A 19,471-nucleotide genomic window follows, 5' to 3' on the forward strand; every position below is an offset into this window, starting at 1 on the left:
AGGGCTTCCTTAGACGGGAGACATGTCTTTGTGCCTTTCCATCGGAATCATCTTTAGTTTCCTGCCCATCTCAGGAAGAATCAAGCCCCTTCCCTGACACAACACGGTGCTTTTGCAGAAGAGGTCGGGACTAGCTCAGGCTATCCTAGTTTAAAATGGGCTTGGCGGGAGGAATGACCAATGGGAGATAAGCATCCTTCTCTTCTGGTACTGGGCCAGGAGGAAGCTCTCCGGCTCTCCCAGGGACCACCCTGGAAGTCTCTTTCTCTTTGACTCTCACTAGGGTCCACTCCCCCCCCCCCACCCCGTGCATCATTTCAACATCCCAAGGACCTAAATGGATGTTGTCACATCCAGTACCACAAGTTACCTTGCTGTGCCTAATCACTGGACAAGCTCTGCAGTGTAACTGGGTTGGCAGTAGTCGGCCAGGTGTTTTCTCTGGTGGAGGACACTAGCTGGCTGTGTCCAGGAGACAAGCACAAGAAAGAGCAGCATCTCTCCCCAGTCTGACTGGCTCTTCAGAATGATGTTGGTGCCTCTCAGTTTCTGCTGGGAATGGAATTCAGGACACCTTCCCCCAAGGGAGGAGGACACAGTCCGCAGGGGCAAAAAGTGATAAGTTTTTTATACATTGTCTCTGCACAACCTACTTCCTGCTTTAAACCGTCTCTGGATGACATGTCATGCCTAGTGTAACCTAAATGATATGTCTAGAATTGCAGAACTGTGTTGTCTGGGGAGAAATGACAGGGGAAACAGTCTATACACGTTTAAGTGAGATGCAGTTTGGAAAGGATGCTTCTTATATAAAGTGGATTGAGTTGGGGATGCAGAAGGCAGGACCATGAAAGGCTGGCTGTAGTCATAAAGTTAAAGGGCATCTGATGTTCTGGAACTAACAAACTCCTTGCTTCTCTCTTTCCAGCGCCACTTAGCCCCAGAAGTATTTTGGGAAATCTTTGGGATGTCCATACAGGAATTTGACAAGTTACCTCTTTGGAGACGCAACGACATGAAGAAAAAAGCTAAACTCTTCTAAGTTCCTCAAGTGAGCGACAATCAGGAGAAGGACTCTCAGTGGCAGTGGTGCCTAGAACATTGTACTAAGGCCCAGAATTGATCAGAGAATTCATCCACCACTATCTCCTAGCAGTAACACCGAGGGCAGGTCTGATCTTAGCACCCACGAGCCACATCCTGGGCCAAGCAACAGTAACCCTTGCCAAGTAACGTCGGGGTAGAATTTCTATGTTCCAAAATTCAGCTGTAATAGCCACATGTGACCTTTTCACGTGACTTTGTGGGGCTTTCTTTCTCCTTTTTATTTTCCCCTTTAACCAATGTCTAACCTAGTGCTGCCTGTGTTGGTAGGAGTCAGCAAGTGCCCTTAGGAAGCCACACGGGAGGGGATACTGGGAGTCCTGAAGTATGAATCTATTTATTACATAGCACTGTGTCTGAGAAGGGATCCAGGGGCCTGCATCGATCTGGTAGCAACTTTGCCTGTCCTTAGCAGCCTCCCTCTGCTCTGCCTGGGCTCTGAGGGAAACAGAACTCCATCAGTTCTAAGAACCAACAAAAATGATTCAAATAAGCTCCTGTTCTCTTCCTGTGTGCTGAGACCTGGCTGGCCAACTAGAGGGGAAAAACTAAGACAAAGGATAAAGGAATGAAGGACCCCTCCCTCCCTGAAAGCTTTTTCTGCTTCTGAGGCTGTGCTCAGCCCTCTCCCCTATAAATTAATGGGAACTGGCCTGTCCACCTTTCCAAAGAAAGGAAAGGCAAAAAAAGTTTCCAGATTGGTCCAGCTGCTGATAGGTGATTTTTGCCCATGGATCACGTATCTCTTAGACAAGAAAACTCTGTGCCCTGCCTCATCACAAGATCTCCTCAGTGTCTGTCTGTCTATCTGGCATCCGATGGGTCAGGTCAAGCTTATGCTGGTTTTGTGTTTTAAGGGTAGAGAGTATGGGAAGACATGTTTTTCTAAAGTAGATTGCTTTCACTCGGCCTGATGAGCACACGTGTGTTCACATCTGTGTGTAACTCACCCAGGGCAGATCTGTGAGTCTGTATGTGTTTTTAATCTCTGCTTGAATGTTGACCATCCTGTGCTATGGCTTCGAAAGTCATTTGCACAAGAACATGTGACCCAGAGATGGAGACTGAGGCTCAGGGAGGTGGCTTAGAGACCAGCCCGCTCTGTGAGCTGTAGACTTGTGCTGGGTTCAGACTGCAGACCATGGAAAGAAAGTCGGCCTAGTTCAGGGCTCAGGATGTCTCCCCAGAGCCCTACCGTACTCTATGACTCTCGGTGTGAATTGGAATGTAGCTCTTTCATTACAGTGTGTGAATAAGACATCATAAGGATTGGTGTGAGTACGATTAGGGTCTCCAGGGCTGCAGGAAAGAAGTTAGATCACACTGATTCTCCTGCTGTGGGGCTCCTCTTGGGAATTTAAGCTCTGAGTTAAATCCAAGCAGGAAAGCATTTGAAATCACCCAACAATCACCACTGAGCACGAAGTGCAGAAATTCCTCCGGAGGGTTTAAGCGACTAGGGCTAACCATCTGCTGACACCTGCGTTAAAGATGGAGCGACACAGATCCCCAGCCCATGATGCAAGCCTGTGTGTGCCTTGTGACCTGCTGCTTCGGGTTGTCCGGCTGCATTCTTGTGAGGGGGTTAAGTATGATAACCAGTCTCACAGCGTATTTGAATCTGCTAGTACACTCAGCAAGAGGGCTTGGATAGATGAGTCCCAGGCCTCTTGGGGAAACAGATTGCAAAAGTGGGCTCTCTGCTTGTCTCTGGCTTCTTCTGAGTTCTCGTGTTTCTCTGGCTGCCCTGCTCATCACTGGCTGCCCCAGCACAAGGCCTGTATCATGCTGTCACCCTGCTAGCACACAGGATGGGGAGTAGGGGGCATTTACAGTATTCACAGTCAGCAGACATGGTGGCCCGGTGGGAGACTATTTATCCAGGATGGAGATAACATGACCCTCCATGGTTTTTACTGGTTAACGCTATGTCTCATAATGATGGAGATGAGAAAGAAACAATGAAGTATTCAGGAAACAGGGGCAGCTGCTAAGGTTCCGCACCGGCGTGCCATAAAGTTGTTGTGGCTCTGTCCTGACACGAGAGCTCAGCCGCATTAGGGAAAGGGGATACAGTCCTCATCTTTAAGTTACAGAGAGCCTTCCATTAAAGGGCCTGCCTAGGGTTGCAGTAACTGAAGAAGCAAACTCTTAAATTCTTGCAATAACAAAACCCTGCCTCCTTGACTGTTTGAGCTCAGTTCTCCATCGAAATCAGAAAAGAATAACTGCGTTCCATGGAAGCCCTAGCAGTCCATTTAAATTGTATCAAGCAAAAATGAGTATCACTAGACAACACCAGTAAGAACCCTGGCTGCTCTGGGGAAGGAGAGCGGGAAGGTGTCCCGTCAGGAGTGTCGCTCCCTTCCCTTGCAGAAGATTCCAGCAAGGAGGATGTTAGGATGTCAGGTTATAACTGCCAGACACAATGTCAGGGATCTTAGAGGCTCCACATGGCTGACCACAGCAGGGGAGAGCGGTTTTCTACACTTGACTCCACCCTGCTGGCCACAAGAAAACTTCAGTTGATAAAAACCAAAGTGGCTCCTTCACTTGGGGGGGATCCCACGAGGGCAGACTTGGTGCATATTAAGGGCTATGTTTCTAGCATTTGGCTTACTTGTGACTTGATACAGATTGCATGGCCTAAAAGGCTTCTGTGGCCACCTGGGAGTCTCGGGGTTTCCTTCAAAACTTCTCCAAGAGAGTCCAGGCTCTCGTACCGTCTTCCTGTGCAGCCTGTTAGAGCTAAGAAAAGCCTTTGAAAACAGCTAGCTCTGCATTTTCATACTAGTGTGGAGTTTGTTATGAAATATTTTTACTATGACTCCTTCAACAACTAAATATGAACTGCCTGTTCTCTAAACCTCAAAGAGAAAAACTGGAGTTAATGGGAACTAAGGTGCAAAATAAAGGGGGGCAGGGATAGTTTTCTATCTGTCCTGTTCTCTGTTCTCCCCAAGTCCTGATGCTGTTGCCTCCAGCCTGAGCCTCCTGTCCTGTCCTGAGGCACAGCCCGACCCCTGCCATTTTAATCTCTCTACTGTTGGGCACCTCCAGCCTGGAAAGGCTCAGCTGGAGATGTTTCTAAAACAGACTATTTTATTTTGAAGCAAAAACATCTTTATTCTTAAAGATCGCTTTACCGACGATGCCGTCAAATATATCTGCTTTTGCAAGTTTAAAAGAATTCAAATTAACCTCCTTTGAGTCTTTGTTAAAAAGGAAAAAAAAATCTCAAGCAAACTTGGAGTGGCTTTCCAGGGCGTGTCACAGAAGCAGACATGGCTCCAGGCGGTGCACTCCGTGAACTCTGGCTCTGAAGAGCTTTCTAGTAACTGTTCAATCTGCACTCTCTGTGCCCACCTCGATTTTGAGTTGCATTTTTTTCTTAGACAAACCAGGGCTTTCTATGCTTCAAGTTCAATGTTTTGTGACACCCCCCCCCACTTTGAAGAACTTTCTATGCAGATAAAGATGGTCAGGGCTTTGGATTTGCAGTGATGCGTCTTCCGGTGGCAACGAACAGGGAAGGAACAACCATGTCCGCTGGAACGGGAAAACAAGCAAAGCCTTCAGCATCTACACGATTACTGACTGAGTCTTCTCCCCACAAGCAGAGGGGACAGTGACAAACGGGCCATAGACTGCTCTCACTTGTGCGTGCTTATTCTTACTGCTAACTCACAAAGAAGGGGACAAGCGGCCGTTTCAAATGGACACGTTCTAAACTGTGTGTGCACAATAAAGTTCAGCCGAGCTCCCTTGTTCTCCCCGAAGCTTAATGTAATTGAATGGCAGTTATCACTAAATAAAATTCTTTTCTGAGTCTCTCCCAAAAGTGACAGTCCTGTGAATCACTTCCTGGGGTGAAAGGAAGAGATGAGCCTAAAGATACCAGGAGACAGCCATCCACAAAATTGATGGGTTTTTTTGGGGGGGAGGGTTCTCTATACAAATGTCTGGTGATAAATGTGTGTGTGGTAGGGGGTCCATGAGATGCCGAAAACCCTGCATGGAATCTCCTTTAAGAATGGCTAATGAGATTTCTGTCCCTGATGAAAGGGTAGCCCACTCCCCTTGTGGCTACATGAAGGCAAATGTTCGGAAGTCTTTTGAGAGGCTGTGTCATGTTCACTGTGGAAATGGGCACCTGGTGTTGGGGTGCAGAGGAGGCCTCAGCCCCACAGGCACCCTGGCCATTGAGCTGCGCCTCCTCAGCTGCCCGTGTTGTGGGCAGAGTGCCACACGGTAATGGACTCCCTAAATAAAGCTACGTGCTTCCTCCCCAAGCGCCTGCAGCGCTGACTTGTTTCTTGGTCTCATTGGTCATCTCGAAGGTTCATCCAAAGTCCCAGGAACCAGAACAAAGAATGAAACCAGAGATGCAGCAGGTTCTCTTTAGCACTCAGCCATTTACACTGTACATTGTGCCCATGCGCATGCGCGTGCGGTCGTACTCCCTGCTTGATCCCATGGATGGAGAGTTCCAGGCAGTTGTGAGCTCTCTGGAGGGGGTTCTAGGAACCAGCTGCAAAAGCAGAACAGGCTCTAACCACTCCACCTCTCCATCCCACCTTATATGCATCAGTGACAGGACATGTGTGAGTAACAGGTATTTTCCAGTAATCTGATCAGCAAATTCAGGCCATTGTGACCAACTTGACGGGTGACAGGTGATAACAGAATGCTCAGTGGCAGTGTGCATGGGAAGAGCCCAGGGTTCAAGACCCACCATCCCCACCAAAATAAAAATGCTTATGCTACAGGTAGAATGGAAGCTGGGTTCTGTTTGTGGCACAAAAGTGACAGTCTCATCCTTTGGATAAGACTTTCTGAGCCATTGTGAGCACCGGTCGGCCATCTCAGTCACCTAGAACAATGGGCCATGGCATTCACCTAGAGCGTGAGGGTCAGGGTAGGCGTCTTCCCGTCCCCCACTTTATCATCAGCCTTTGTGATGATATAGATTCCGAGTCACTTACCCTCATTGTCAGGAACTTTGGCTCAGACCTATGTCCCAGATGCCTGCTCCGAGCCTTGAACCCACTGTGGCTGTCCTTCCTCTGTGGGGCCCAGTCGTGCTAGCATTCTCCTGGAAGCCAGAGGCGTGCTGTTCAAGGCTGTTAGTGGGTTTGCTGTCAGAGAATGCATGAGGAGGCTCAGCCTCCAAGTCTATTCAGCTCTGCTTGCACCAGCTCCGGTGTCTTCCCTGTCCTCACCACCAGGGGTCATCTGTGCTCCTTGTCTTGACTTTCTTGTGGCAGTTGGCTCTGGGTGCCACCTTCTAGTTGAAGTTGACTCCTTCCTTGACTTCACAGAGAAGAATGCATAGAAGGCGGCGGTCCAGACAAGGGACGCTCCCCTCTCCCTCCATACCATGCCTTTGACCCCTACCCTTTCCTCCTCCAACCACACCGTGTTTTCTACCAGAGCAGCGTTGACAATTTCCTTTGTGCAATGTCCAACTCTTCAAGGAGGTGGCCAGTGGAGAGAATTGACACCAGGGGACAGAGGCTGAGACCACAGTCAACCCTGTAAAATCAGCTCTCTTACATTCTGAGTTACCCATGCAAATTTTCTATGGGCTCCACTCATGAAAGACAAGGCAACAGTTATGTCCTTGGCATGTGCCTTTGATGGCCAGCTTACCTTACCCTGGTAGTTCTTGACACACTGACTGATGATCAACCCTGTTCACTGCCTGATGGTTGCCTTGTTAGCAATTCACGCTTCTGCTTTGTGGCTGGAATCTGGTGCGCTCTCTGCTACATCCAGGACACCACAACTATCATAACAGCCCTATGGGGCTGACCACTGTAGCCTCACCGTAGAGGTTGGATGGCAGGGCTCAGAGGCTAAGCAAATATGTCTGCTATTCAGCCAGTAAGTAGCAGAATCGGGCATCTCAGATCTGCCCCCCCCCCATCAAATTCCATATTGCTCTTTCAAGTCTGCGTCCTTAGGGAGGGACAGCAGCTCAGGGCTGGTTCCCTCCAGTATGGTCCCCATCACAACTACCATGGGGCAGCTGTGAATGGCAATCCAAAGTTGCTTTGGTGACCAGTTATTTAGGCTCCACCAACCTAATATGCTCATCGGTAGAATGGACAAAGTAGTGAGAATCCCATCCCAATACAGTAACACGCTGAGCGCACGCAGTGCAGCGCCTGGCGCACTAACTGCTCTGGAAACTCAGTGACAGTTACAAGGAATGGTTAGCCAGGTGGGATTGAGAGAACCACAAGCTCTCTGGGTCACACTGGCTTCCTGAGTGGGTTTAAAGTGAGCTCTATGAAGGGATAGTAAAGGCAGCGAACCAAGAATTGTCAGGCTCACGAGAACAGCACGTGAAGAGATGGCATTGAACGCAGAGGGTCTCTAGTGGGCCTGGGGGAGCGTGGTGGGTGTGGCCGGGAGCGTGGTGGGTGTGGCCGGAAGCGTGGTGGGTGTGGCCGGAAGCGTGGTGGGTATGGTTGGGAGTGGATATTGCTAAGATCTTTTCCTAGGGGAGATGTGAATAAAGCCTACCCTTTTTCTAAGGTACTGGTGACACCCTGAGGTATGAGTTTGCCAAGTTCATGATGAGAATCTAATGAATTTATTGGGTTTATTGAGCGATGGGTGTCTTATGGAAAGGGTCATGGGTGACCTTGAGACAGCCACATGAGGAAGGTCTGCACACGGCATGAACTGAGTCTTCCATGGCCACATAAATGGATCGCCCTCCCTAAGACTACCTGCGATTAGGGAAAACGTGTGCACAGTTGGTTGGTAGGGGTGGCTAGATCCATAAAGGAAAAAGTCCCAAGGCCTTCCCACCCCTCCTCCTATGAGGAAATATCAAGAGTACGCTCAGCTGTGGTGATGTTTTGTGAGCACGTCTGAATGATCTCCCAACAATGTTGACAGTGGGCTTGGAGGATTATCGAGTGTACATGAATAAGGTCTATTCCTCTTCTAAACGATCACGTGAGGATTTTCCTTTCTGTTGTGAGCTTTTCCCTCCCTCTTGTCTATAGACGACGATCCAACTGCTAAAGCATGCCTGCTACCTCTTAACCACTTCCAGAGCAGCAGTGTTCATCCCTTGGTGTAAGATTGGGAGTCTTGCTGATCAACAGTAACAAGAACAGAAAGCACAGCAGAGCTGAGGACAGAGTCTGACGTCCTGGGTTTGAGTTCTGGTTCCACAGGTAATCGGCTGCACAGCTAACGAAGATTTAACTTCGCTAAGCCTCAATTCCCATCTCTATAAAAAATAATTATTGTTATTAAAACCTGCTTCGAAGTAGGACAAGACCCGGAATGATACAAACATGAGACCTCAGACGTTGAGTTTGACAGCAGAGGGACCGCTGGGTGTTAAAGACCGAGACCCGCTGGACCCTGACCTGAGCATGTTCTGTGGTCTTAAATTGATCCTTACGCTGTGTCTCTTCTAGACGGGAACCAGACCCTTTCTGCTGATCAAGTGATTGATTGTCTTATTCAGTGTCACTTGCTGATTGGCGTGGGAGCCAAGGTTTGAAGGCCAGCCTTTCTAGTCGGAGGCTCTACTTCTGTGCAGCTCTCCCCAGGATGACCTGCCCGGCAACAGACTGTGCAAATGGGAGGCACCCAGAAGTGCTTCCCACTCCAGGGATGCTAACACCATCATGAGAGACGGTGGTGGTTTCTGAAAGCTCTTTACAACTCTGTGGTTCCCTGCTAAGCAGCTCCAGGCTAAGAAGCCAACGTCTGAAGATTTCCTCAGCTCAGGGAAGCTACCAGACCTGACAACTCTCTTGCACACGTGGGCTCATGACAAGTAGGTCTCCACTCATTAGACCTATCAGCTTCAAACCGGCAGCTAAAGCCCAGCATACATGGGAGGTGCTTGCAAACTCTGACCCCATCTGAAGAGCTATTGGCAGTTATGGGTCCTAAGAGGCTCCAGTAAATGGTTTTAAACTTGTGCACATACAGACAACACTTAAGTGACCTTGCCGGGGTCAAGAGAAAAGAGAACAGCATAAGGAGTTGGGAGAGGGAAGTGCTGAAGAGGTAGGAGAGGAATTCAAGTAGGCGGAAGGGCGGTAGATTTGATCAGAATACATTATATGCATGTATGAAATTCTCCAACAGTCTAAAACAAAAACAACAACAAAAAAAAATGCTACCAGCCTGCTCCACTCCTGCCCATTGCTAGACAGGGCTCCCCACTCCCCACCCCTCCCAGAGCCAGACAGCCTTGTCTGGGTGTGGCTACCAGCCCTGTTCTGCTGGATATGGTCCATTGTGGGCTAGGAAGCAACAAGGAAGGGTGGAGACTCTGGGGCTGGCAACTTTTGGGAAAGCCTAGTGCAGCTGAGGAGCAGTGGCAAGAACTTCAGAGCCCCAAGCTGAGAACCACACCTAGTTCCTTCTCTTCTGAGGACTCTGAGGATCGCCCCTCTTGGGCTACAGAACTTGGGGTACACCAGAGCTAATAAGAGACATGAGGAAGAAGTCCTATGATCATGTATTTTCCTTTCCACTCTCAAATGGATAAATATGCCCTCTAGAGTCTGCCATTGTTCAGAATATAATAGCAGGCCCTGGAGAGGCTTTTCTGTGTTTATTTATGCAGTCCCCTGTGCCTCATTCTGCCCCCAACCGTTTCTTAACTCAGCTCTTTCCATCAATAAAGAGAATATCTGGCTTGGGAACCTCTCCCCTCCAAAATATGCGCTGGTTCTGCATGGGTCCAGCAGGGCATAGGTAGAGTTGTCCCTCCCATAACATTTCCCTGGGATCTGGTGACAACACAGAAGCTTCCAGAAGCTTCCAGACCCATCCAGACCTGCTGAGACTCCAACTCAAGGGACAGAGGATACTGAATCTTGTGGCGTGAGATTGAATGACAATCAGTAGGTAGCAGTTGTGGTTGGGGAGGGGCCTACAGAGTGCTGGCTGCTAAACTGGAACCTCTATGTGGATTGTTCGAGTTAGGCTTGGCAGTGGGATTCCAGCCCCACCCTATCTAAGTCTGAATAGCTTGTTTGTTTAACTGTCCCTTACTGTGTAACCATGGCTGGTCTCGAACTTGCTATGTAGTCAAGGCTGGCCTTGAACTCAGAGATTTTTGCCTGTCTCTGCTTTCCGATTGCTGAGGTTAAAGGTGTGGAACAGGACAACTTGAGGCACCCCCAGGTCTCTGGGATCTCCACAGTATTAAGCACATGGTTTCTAAAGGACTCGTGGGAGGAAAGTGTTCTCAAATCAAGCAAGGTGGAGCCTGGCTATAAATAACATTTTGTTCTATAATGAGCCAATGCTGGTACAGAAAACGAAGGTTCTTTGGTTCCTGTTTTGTCCTAAAACACACTTCTTAAGGAAGAGTCAGAGAGTTATATTAGATGGCCAGACTCAGCCAGTGCCTCCTGTGTAAAAATCAAGAATTAGCCAAGGGTTAATGTAGCTGAATGGTAAAGCAGCAAAATAAGTAATTAAATAAAATTGAAACATTGTTACTTTAGGGGCTGGAGAGATGGCACAGTGGTTAGGAGCATTCACCACTCTTCCGAAGGTTCTGAGCTCAATTCTTAGTACCCACGTGGCAGCTCACAACCGTCTGATCTGCCTTCTGGTGGGCACATGGACATGCAGACCAAGTACCCATATATCATATGTATGGATTTATTACTCCACTCCCCATGAGGTGTGCACTGCTAAAACCTAAAACCATAACTGTCTGGTCAGGGGTGGAAGTGTCCTAAAGAGGTACCCAATCTGAGGATCAAACTGTTGAAACACTGAAACTTCTCCCAGGAAGCCCATGCTACGAGAAAGAAATAGCTGAAGCTGGTGTGTGTGTGTGTGTGTGTGTGTGTGTGTGTGTGTGTGTGTGTGTTGGGGTGGGTGACGGGGACAACTTGCCTTCCAGAAGGAGATTGTACATGGTGTTGAAAACCTGCAGGAGAGACTAGCGCCCAGTCAACCATGGGCCAGTCCTGGGCAGGGCCACATCTTGACCTGGACTGCTCAGGCATGTCCACAACCCTCTGCTTACACTTGACTTTTACTTCAGATGATGGACAAGGGACCCTGGGTTGTTGTCCTTCTTCCAGTGGCCCTGCATTGAACAAATCTCCTTTTCCAGGACTTCACTGTTTTCTGTTCTGACTGACTGACTGAAGACAGTAGCTAATCCTGGCGTTTTAAGCTGTGACCCCAAGTTTCGTGACAAACCTGCTGACACTAGCTGTAGTTTTACTCACACGACTCCCCTTGTGTGCACCCTGGTACATTTGGCTTCAGCTGTCAACTTGACACACCTGGGAATGGGGACCTTAACTGAAGAATCAGCTCCATCAAAATGGCTGGTGAGCCTATCAGTAGGGCATTATTGCTAATTGGTAGAGAAGGGCCACTGTGGGCAGAGCCATGCCTTAGCAAATGGTCCAGGCTGTCTGTATAAGCCAGCAAGCTGAGCAGGACATGGGAGAAAGCCAATAAGCATGTTTTTCCATCAGCTAAGATCCTGTTCCTGTCTCTAAGTTCCTGTCTGAGTTCCTGCCCCGAATTCCTTCAATGACTGACTGTGACAGAGAAATGGAAGCCATCTAAAACCCACTCCTTCCTGAGTTGCTTTTAGTTGTGGAGTTTATCATAGTAATAGAAAGCAGGATAAGAAACAACTTGTGGTAGGTTGAATAGGAACAGCCCACTAGGCTCTTAGATTTGAATGCTTGGTTAACCAAGGTGGTACTATTTGAAAGGATTAGGAGGTATGGCCTCGTTGGAGTAGGTGTGGCCTAGTTAGGGTAGTATGTGGTGCTGGGAATCAAACCCAGGGCCTCATGCATGCTAGGTAAGCACCCTGCTTACCCTTAACCTCTCATGTGACCGTGGTTGCTTTTATTGTTGATTCTCTATAGCCAAGCACTGGCAGCAAGTTAAACTAATGTGTCTCAGGAGATAAGCACACCTGGCCTCCGTGCCTTAACTGGACCTCTGTAGATATCATTAGGGAAAGGAGGATATTAGGCTAGGTTAGAGTGGTCCTAAGAATGTCTTAGAAGAGACAAGATGGGGCTGGAGAGATGGCTCAGTGGTTAAGAGCACTGACTGCTCTTCCAGAGGTCGTGAGTTCAATTCCCAGCAACCACATGGTGGTTCACAACCATCTGTAATGAGATCTGATGCCCTCTTCTGGCGTGTCGGAAGACAGCAACATAATAAATAATAATAAAATAAATTTTAAAAAAGAGACAAAACACCACAGAGGTGACCTCAGAGAGGCTATGTGACATCAGGCAGAGATCAGAGGTTTCCCCAAATGAAGGATCACCAGGGACCACCAGAAGGTCTGTAGGCCAGGATAGTTCTTCCCCCAGATCCTTGCCTGGAAGCCCTTCGAGGTGTCAGTAGCCCTGCCCCCTCCGGTCAGACTATTCAAACAGCCTTAAAGATAAACTTGCCCCAAGAGCAGGCCATCCTGGAACGCTCCACCCCCCCCCCCCCATGAAATTTTGTATAGAACCTGCCTGCGGCTCAATTCTTCCCTGCTTCTTGCCTGGGGAAGAGGCAGCCATTCTTCTCTTTCCAGATAAATTCCCTGTAAGCCATGTGACTTTGTGGTATTCTTGGCTCCCGATGGCCAGGATACCTCCTCGCTCAGAGCTGAAACACTTGTATTACCCACGACGACGTCAGTCAACATGTACTTCTGTCCCCTAGAACTGTGGGAGAGTACATTTTGTTGCTTTAGGCCACATACTTCATGGCTCATTGGTACTGCTGTCTTAAGAGGCGAATATCACATGCTGACTGGCGAAAAGATTGTCTTAATTCGTAGGTGAGGTAGAGCTAGACAAAAATCTGGGCTATAGTCTTCTAGCAGGCTTAAATCCTCTCTGTTGATCCCCCCCTGGAGTCTGTAAATGGCTCTCTGGTTTTGCATGTGGTTCTGGAGTCCTGGATTGAACTCACTGGGCTAGCATGAGGCAGTCACAGTCTAGGAATAAGATGAGTTACCTGCACGTTTAGTGATGCTTTAATAACTACAAACGCTCCCCCCCCCCTTGTGCTAATTAAATTCTCCATGAGATAAACCACCTTGAGGTGAGTCCCGAAGGTTTCTAACTTCAGCGAGCACTAGCGTATCCAGTGTCTAAGGTGGGAAGCTCAGCGTTTTGGAGAATAGGAGCCCCCAGTCAACAGGTGCAGAACGGCTGGAGCGCACCCTGGCTGGCAAGAGGGCAAAGTGGCGTCACCGCTGCGGAAGAGCATTTGTTTCTTATGAGGTGAAGCCTCGTTTATTACATGACCCAGTATCAGAAGAACCAGCAATATCCCAAATATTCTTCAACTGGGAAACGAGTGAATAACTATGGTTCAGTCATACAGTGGGGTTTTCTTCTTTTTTATTATTTAAAAAAATTTATGCAGTATATTTTAAGTATGTTTTCCCTCCCCAAGCTCCTCCCAGATCCTCCTCACCTTTCCCAATTTTATGGTCTCTTTCTTAAAAAATAAAATCTCTCAAAAACAAGAATCAAATCAAATCAAAACAAACAAACAAACAAACAAAAAAAAAAGCCCCAAAACAACAATGAAACCCAACCAGACAAAATATGTCTAAATGAAACAAAACAAAATAAACAGTACACAAAAAATACATGAAGTTCATTTTGTTGTGGATAACTCTTCCTGGGCATAGGGCCTGCTCTCAAGTATGGTTGATTTATGTTGTGGTTTGAACGAAAATACCCCCATAAGCCCATAGGGAGTAACACTATTAGGAGGCGTGGCCTCATTGGAGTAAGTTGGCCTTGTAGAAGGAAGTGTGTCATCGGGGTTGAGCTTTGAGGTTTCAGAAGCTCAGAGCAGGCCTGGTGGCTCACTCTCTCTTCCTGCTGCTCGTAGATCCAGATGTAGAACGCATACCTCTCCAGCACCATGTCTGCCCACACACTGCCATGTTTCTCCATGATAATGGACTAAACTTCTCAACTGTAAGCCAGCCCCATGTAAGAGTTGCTGTGTCTCTTCACAGGAATAAAACCCTAACTAAGACAGCATAGCTGATAACACTCATGTAGCAATATTATTTATATATAATTCCCGGCAGCATGTTCCGGCTGCCTGCCTCAGTGCTCTGGGTTCCCAAATGAAACACACACACACACAGCCTTTTTATTCTGATACACCTTAAGCAGCACAGCTGCTGGCCACTTTCTAACCTCCACATGGTTAATACACCTCCCATCAATAATCCAAGTTATCACTTACTAAATTCTATATTCTACACTGGCTTCCCTGGACCCAGGGGGCTGCCCAACTGGGCCTCGCTCTGGACCACACCTTCCTGGCTCCTCCACGTGCCAACCATGCCTCTCTGTCCTTCACCCTTCTCGGAATGGTCTCTCTCTCTCCTCCTCCTCCAAGCATGGCAGAGCTTTTCTCAAATTCTTAAGTCCTGCCTCTGTCTGCCCTGCCCAGCCATTGGCTGCTGGTATCTTAAATTACAAGTCAAAATCAACTGGGGCGGGTTCCTCAGTGTCTCCGTTTTGGGGAACATAATTAGCATTCATTATACAAGCATCTACATTACACTCCATTGGAGGAAATGGATTTTTCACCTGCTGGTGGGTGTTAGTGACAAACAACTTCTCAGTTAGAGGTGGGATCTCAAGTGCTCTCAGTGCTATGACAACATCTGGCTCAAACCTGTGCAGGTCTTGTGACTGCTGCCACAGTTTCTCCGTTCATTCATGTCTCCGTCCTGTCTGTCTGGAAGAGCCTGGTATCCGCCATCCTCTCTGGCTTTCACAAGCTTTTTTTTCTTTTAAACTCCTGTATGAGGGGCAGGTTTATGGAGATGATGTCATGTGTCACCGAGTGCTCCTGTCTCTCACTCTGTGCACCTGCGCAATGGAACACTGCTCAGCAGCAGGAAGGAACGAAGCATTTCCATCCCCTGGATGACGCTGAGGGAGAAACGGCTAAGCCAGAGGGGGCATGCTGCACGATTCCGCTAAGCCAGAGGGGGCATGCTGCACGGTTCCGCTAAGCCAGAGGGGGCATGCTGCACGGTTCCGCTAAGCCAGAGGGGGCATGCTGCACGGTTCCGCTGAGAGGGTCGGAAGGGGGCATGCTGCACGGTTCCGCTGAGAGGGTCGGAAGACCTTTTCTCCTAGTTGAGGGCTACAGCTGAAGATGGTAGCTGCTTACGAAGAGGAAAATGGAAGGTCAGGGGTGATGAGCATTCTGTATTTTAATTATGGTGATCACATGAATATACTCATATATCACCAAATTCACACTACTGTGGGCCAAAGGGGATGGGTTATGATGCATGTAAACGATGCCTAAATTTTTAAAAAATAGCAAAAAAAGCAGCTCCAATTTAAAAAAATATCACTAGTCCTACTGAACTTGTGGCTGGGAGGCATTATAATGGAAACCAATTATCCAGTCTTCAGGAGCTGACAAGCCTTGCTATAAACTGAACACTGTGCTCAGCATTTGAGATAAAAGTGTAAACAAATAGATGTTAAGCACATAATCTTGTAAGTGTGAACAGCACAGTGTGCTGTGCAAAGAATTGGTTCCCAACCACCTGTGGTGCCCTCCCCGGGGGGATATTCCCATTTAAGCGGCAATTGGACTAGGCGTGGCTGCAGAAGGGAACCGAGAAGTATGGACAACTAAGTGGATGACTCTCGAGTTTCTGAAGCAGGGAAGGTGATAAGATCTGCAGTGTACACTAGAGAAGGAACCCCAAAATAGTTGGGGTGATGAGATCATGAGCTCAGTATAATGTGAGCAAGAATTAGACCACAGGAAGCAGTGCTGGATTAATGGTAAAACCACACAGGGCCCATTAGAAACATAAACACATTACACTTAACATGAGCAATAATACTCATGATCATAGCATTCACCATTGGGACATGGAAGTGCCCCGGGATGAAAATGAAATAGAGTATTCATGCAAGTGGATCAGCTTCAGGGTTATAGGAACATGAAGGGCTGAAGTGTGAGGTGGCAGAGAGGAGCCTTGAAAACATTGTGCTAAGTAAAAGAAGCCAGTCGGGAACGAGGACGGAATGAACGGGTCTTTTGGGATTGTGTGCGATCCCACCCACAGGACAGTTCTATGGCAAGGGAATCTACAGAGTCTGGAGATAAAATAGAGACTGGTTGAGGCCCAGTGGGAGGAATGGGGAGAATGGACTAACGTGTATGCCATTTTTATTTCAGATGGTGCTCTCTAACATTTAGTCCAATGGCAGCTTCAAAACTGTTGTCAGATTATATATTCTTAGTGGGTAAATTATCCTGTCTCAATAAAGTTGCTTTCATGACCAGGATGTAAAGTCATCCATACAATATATTCTTGGTTGTTCTATGTAAAATGTTAAAAACTAGAAATTGCCCAAATACCCCTCAGTGAGCAGTTATACAAACTATAACATATCAATAAGATGGCATCATCAAGATTAAAGATGCATCTGGTGACAATAGAAATTAACTTGAAAATACATAAATTCCTCTTCTCATGCTGTGACAACCTTAATGGTTCTCCTTTCTCCTTGTCTTTGTATTAGGGGCAGCCTGACCCAGGACATGGACTCTTGGAGGACCCTGGGATAGACATGGTCAAGCCTGAGAACATGGGACCTCCTCTTGTTCTCAGAGTTCGCTCTGAATGAGTTCCAACAGCACATGACAGTTACCAACACAGGTCATAGTCCAGTGAGTGCTCAGGCTGTGCCTCTGTGCTGCGGAAGTCCTCACAACCTGCCAAGGAGATCAGTATTGCAATTTGTTACATTTCCTTTCTTTAAGAAAGACAGGTGCCTGGTGTTACATTGTTATTAATGATGGGTCTGTGATTCTAACCCGGATACTGAGTCCTTACCATCTGAGGCCAGATCTGAACCAAGGCCTGAACTCTGCTTGGGAAAGCCTTTCTTTCTGCCTTTCTGGTTTGCCCCACCTTCTCATTCCACCTGGGAGGAGTCTCACCCGTTATCTAGACCACAGATTCTCCATGTTGGAGGGGTACGTACATGCATGTGTGTGCATGCACATCTTCAGGAGCATGCGTGTGGGAGGCCCGAGTCTTTCTCAATGGCTGTCTACATTATCACTATTTAATGTCTTTATTTTTAAGACTTACTTATTTGTATTTTGTGTGTACAAGTGTTTTGCCTGCAAGTATGCAAGTATACCATGCACCTGCTTGGTGCCTGCAGAGGGGGTTTGATTCCTCTGAAACTGGAGTTAAAGATGGTTGTAAGTCGTCAAGTGGGTGCTGGGAGCCAGACTTGGTCCTCTGCAAGCACAGTGAGTGCTTTTAACCACTGAGCCATGTCTCTGGATATAATCCCTCCATCTTGGTTTTTGAGAGAGTGTCTCTCAAGGAACCTGAGGCTCCCTGATTCAGCTAGACTGGCTAGGCAGCAAGCCTCAGGGTTCTTCTGTCTCTGTCTCCCCAGTGCTGGGATCGCAGGTGTGTACCACCACCCTCAGCCTTCCCGTGAGTTCTAGACAGCCAGACTCAGGGCCTGATCCTTGCATGGTGAGCACTTACCAACCAAGCTACCCCCCCAACCCCCAGCTCCGGAGCCCACAGATTCTAATGGTCTCACCTGTTAGTGTACCTCCCTGGGGCCATTCAAAGAACAACTCTACAAGCTGAGCGTGCCTAGGGCTGTGTTCTCTGACCTGTCTGAGTGACTAACGATTCCTTTTGCTACTCAAATTCATTAGTGGGGGAAAAATGCTGTTTCTTGCGATTTGAAATTCACTTCTTGGCTTGGAACCCCACACCCTGAACCTTTTTGTTTGGAGATGATCCACAAACATTGAATTATACAGAAGAGTCACTTTGAGTGACAGAGCAGGACCCACAGGCTGTCTGACTGTGGCGCCTGGTGTCAAATATCTGGAGCAGCCAGGGGCTCCTCGGCTGAAGATTCCCATTTCTATTCTCCAGGTTCTTCTGCCAGGAGCAAGCGTGGCTGCCCGAGGCTGCATCTGACAGGAAGTTAGGAAGCCGTTTCTTCCCTTCCTCTCTCTACTCGGCCATTCCTGCTCGTGAAAGAAAAACAAATATACTCGAACAAGCTCTTGGTGACAGTGTCACAGAAACCCACAGACTGGTGTCACTCTAGGTTTCAACTCTTAAAGATTTTGTTCTAGAATTTTCTAGCATGAAACCTACAGACATCCTAGCATGGGCCCCCGCAAAATGACAATAATGTGCAGCGATCGGCTGAGAGGAGAAAACAGCATTTCCTTTTTGGCTAACTAGGGGAAAGGGCAATTTATCCACAACTCGGCTCTCTAAATAGTAGATCAGTCACATTGTCTCCCCCTTGGGAGCTTGTCAGGAATGCAGAACGCCTGTCTGGTCCCAGACTAGCTGCTGAATTAGGGTCTGCACTTTAGCTTGGGTCACAGATGATTCCCCTAAGTGCTAAGTTTGGGAAGCTCTGGCTTAGTGGATTACCGTTTTCTGCCTCCCTTGAGGCTGCAAATCCCTGGGAGAGCTTTGGGCAACTTATTATCCAACAAAGCTGGCACTACACTTATCTGGGGCAGAGGGGCAGAAGGTGACAGCTGAGAGGTGGTTTGGTGGCAGCTGGGTGACTGAATTCATGTACTGCTCTACCCAGGATTCCTGCTAGTAAGATGCTTGTCATCGGGAGAACCAGCAGCCTGAATAAGCTGTCTTAGTGTTCTATTGCTGTAAAGAGACGCCGTGACTACGGTAACTCATAAAAGCAAGCATTTAATTGGAGCTTGCCTTATCTTCATCAGCAAGGCAGGGAACATGGTGGCACACGGGTGCTGGAGAAGGAGCTGAGAGTTTCTACATTCAGATCAGCAGGGAGAGAGAGACGCTGGGCCTGGACTGAGCATCTGAAACCTCAAAGCCACCCCAGTTACACAGTTCCTCCAACAAGGCCACACCTCCTAATCCCTTTCAAGTAGTGCCTTCAGTGATGGAGCACTTAATACCCGAGTCTGTGGGGCCATTCCTATTCAAACCACCCTGCCAGAGGAGTTACTTCCTGCCCTGTCATCACCCAATGTGCTGAAACACTTGCTGTCCTTCAGCAATCTCAGATTCTAGGCATCTAATATCTACTGTAAACTGGGGTGCCAACACTTACCAAGTATTCACCAGGTAATCCTTACCACAGACTGGTTATTTCTAGTTCAACGGGGCAATAGAGAAATGTTAAGTTATTCAAGGTCACCCAGCTAGAAAGAGACAGAAGGAAGATTTTTAACCTAAACTCCCAGCCTTGTGAGCCAATGTTTTCCAATGTTTCGTCTGTCACTGCCTCCTTTGAGGAGTCCTTTGCATATTTTATGTTAATTA

At 47.9% G+C, this 19,471-nt stretch overlaps 1 protein-coding gene across 1 annotated transcript in view; it reads left to right on the forward strand.

The window, feature by feature from the left end:
* ABLIM1 (actin binding LIM protein 1) overlaps positions 1–5,358 on the forward strand; it is a 194,342-nt gene extending 188,984 nt beyond the window's left edge. The window contains exon 23 of the mRNA XM_080912595.1: positions 929–5,358. Coding sequence (XP_080768721.1) covers positions 929–1,042 — 114 coding nt within the window. The 3' untranslated portion in view covers positions 1,043–5,358. The remainder of the gene's footprint in view (positions 1–928) is intronic.
* Positions 5,359–19,471: the final 14,113 nt, after the last annotated feature.

Source organism: Micromys minutus (genome assembly GCF_963924665.1).
Source record: "Micromys minutus genome assembly, chromosome: 2".
NCBI classification, from domain to species: Eukaryota; Metazoa; Chordata; class Mammalia; order Rodentia; family Muridae; genus Micromys; species Micromys minutus.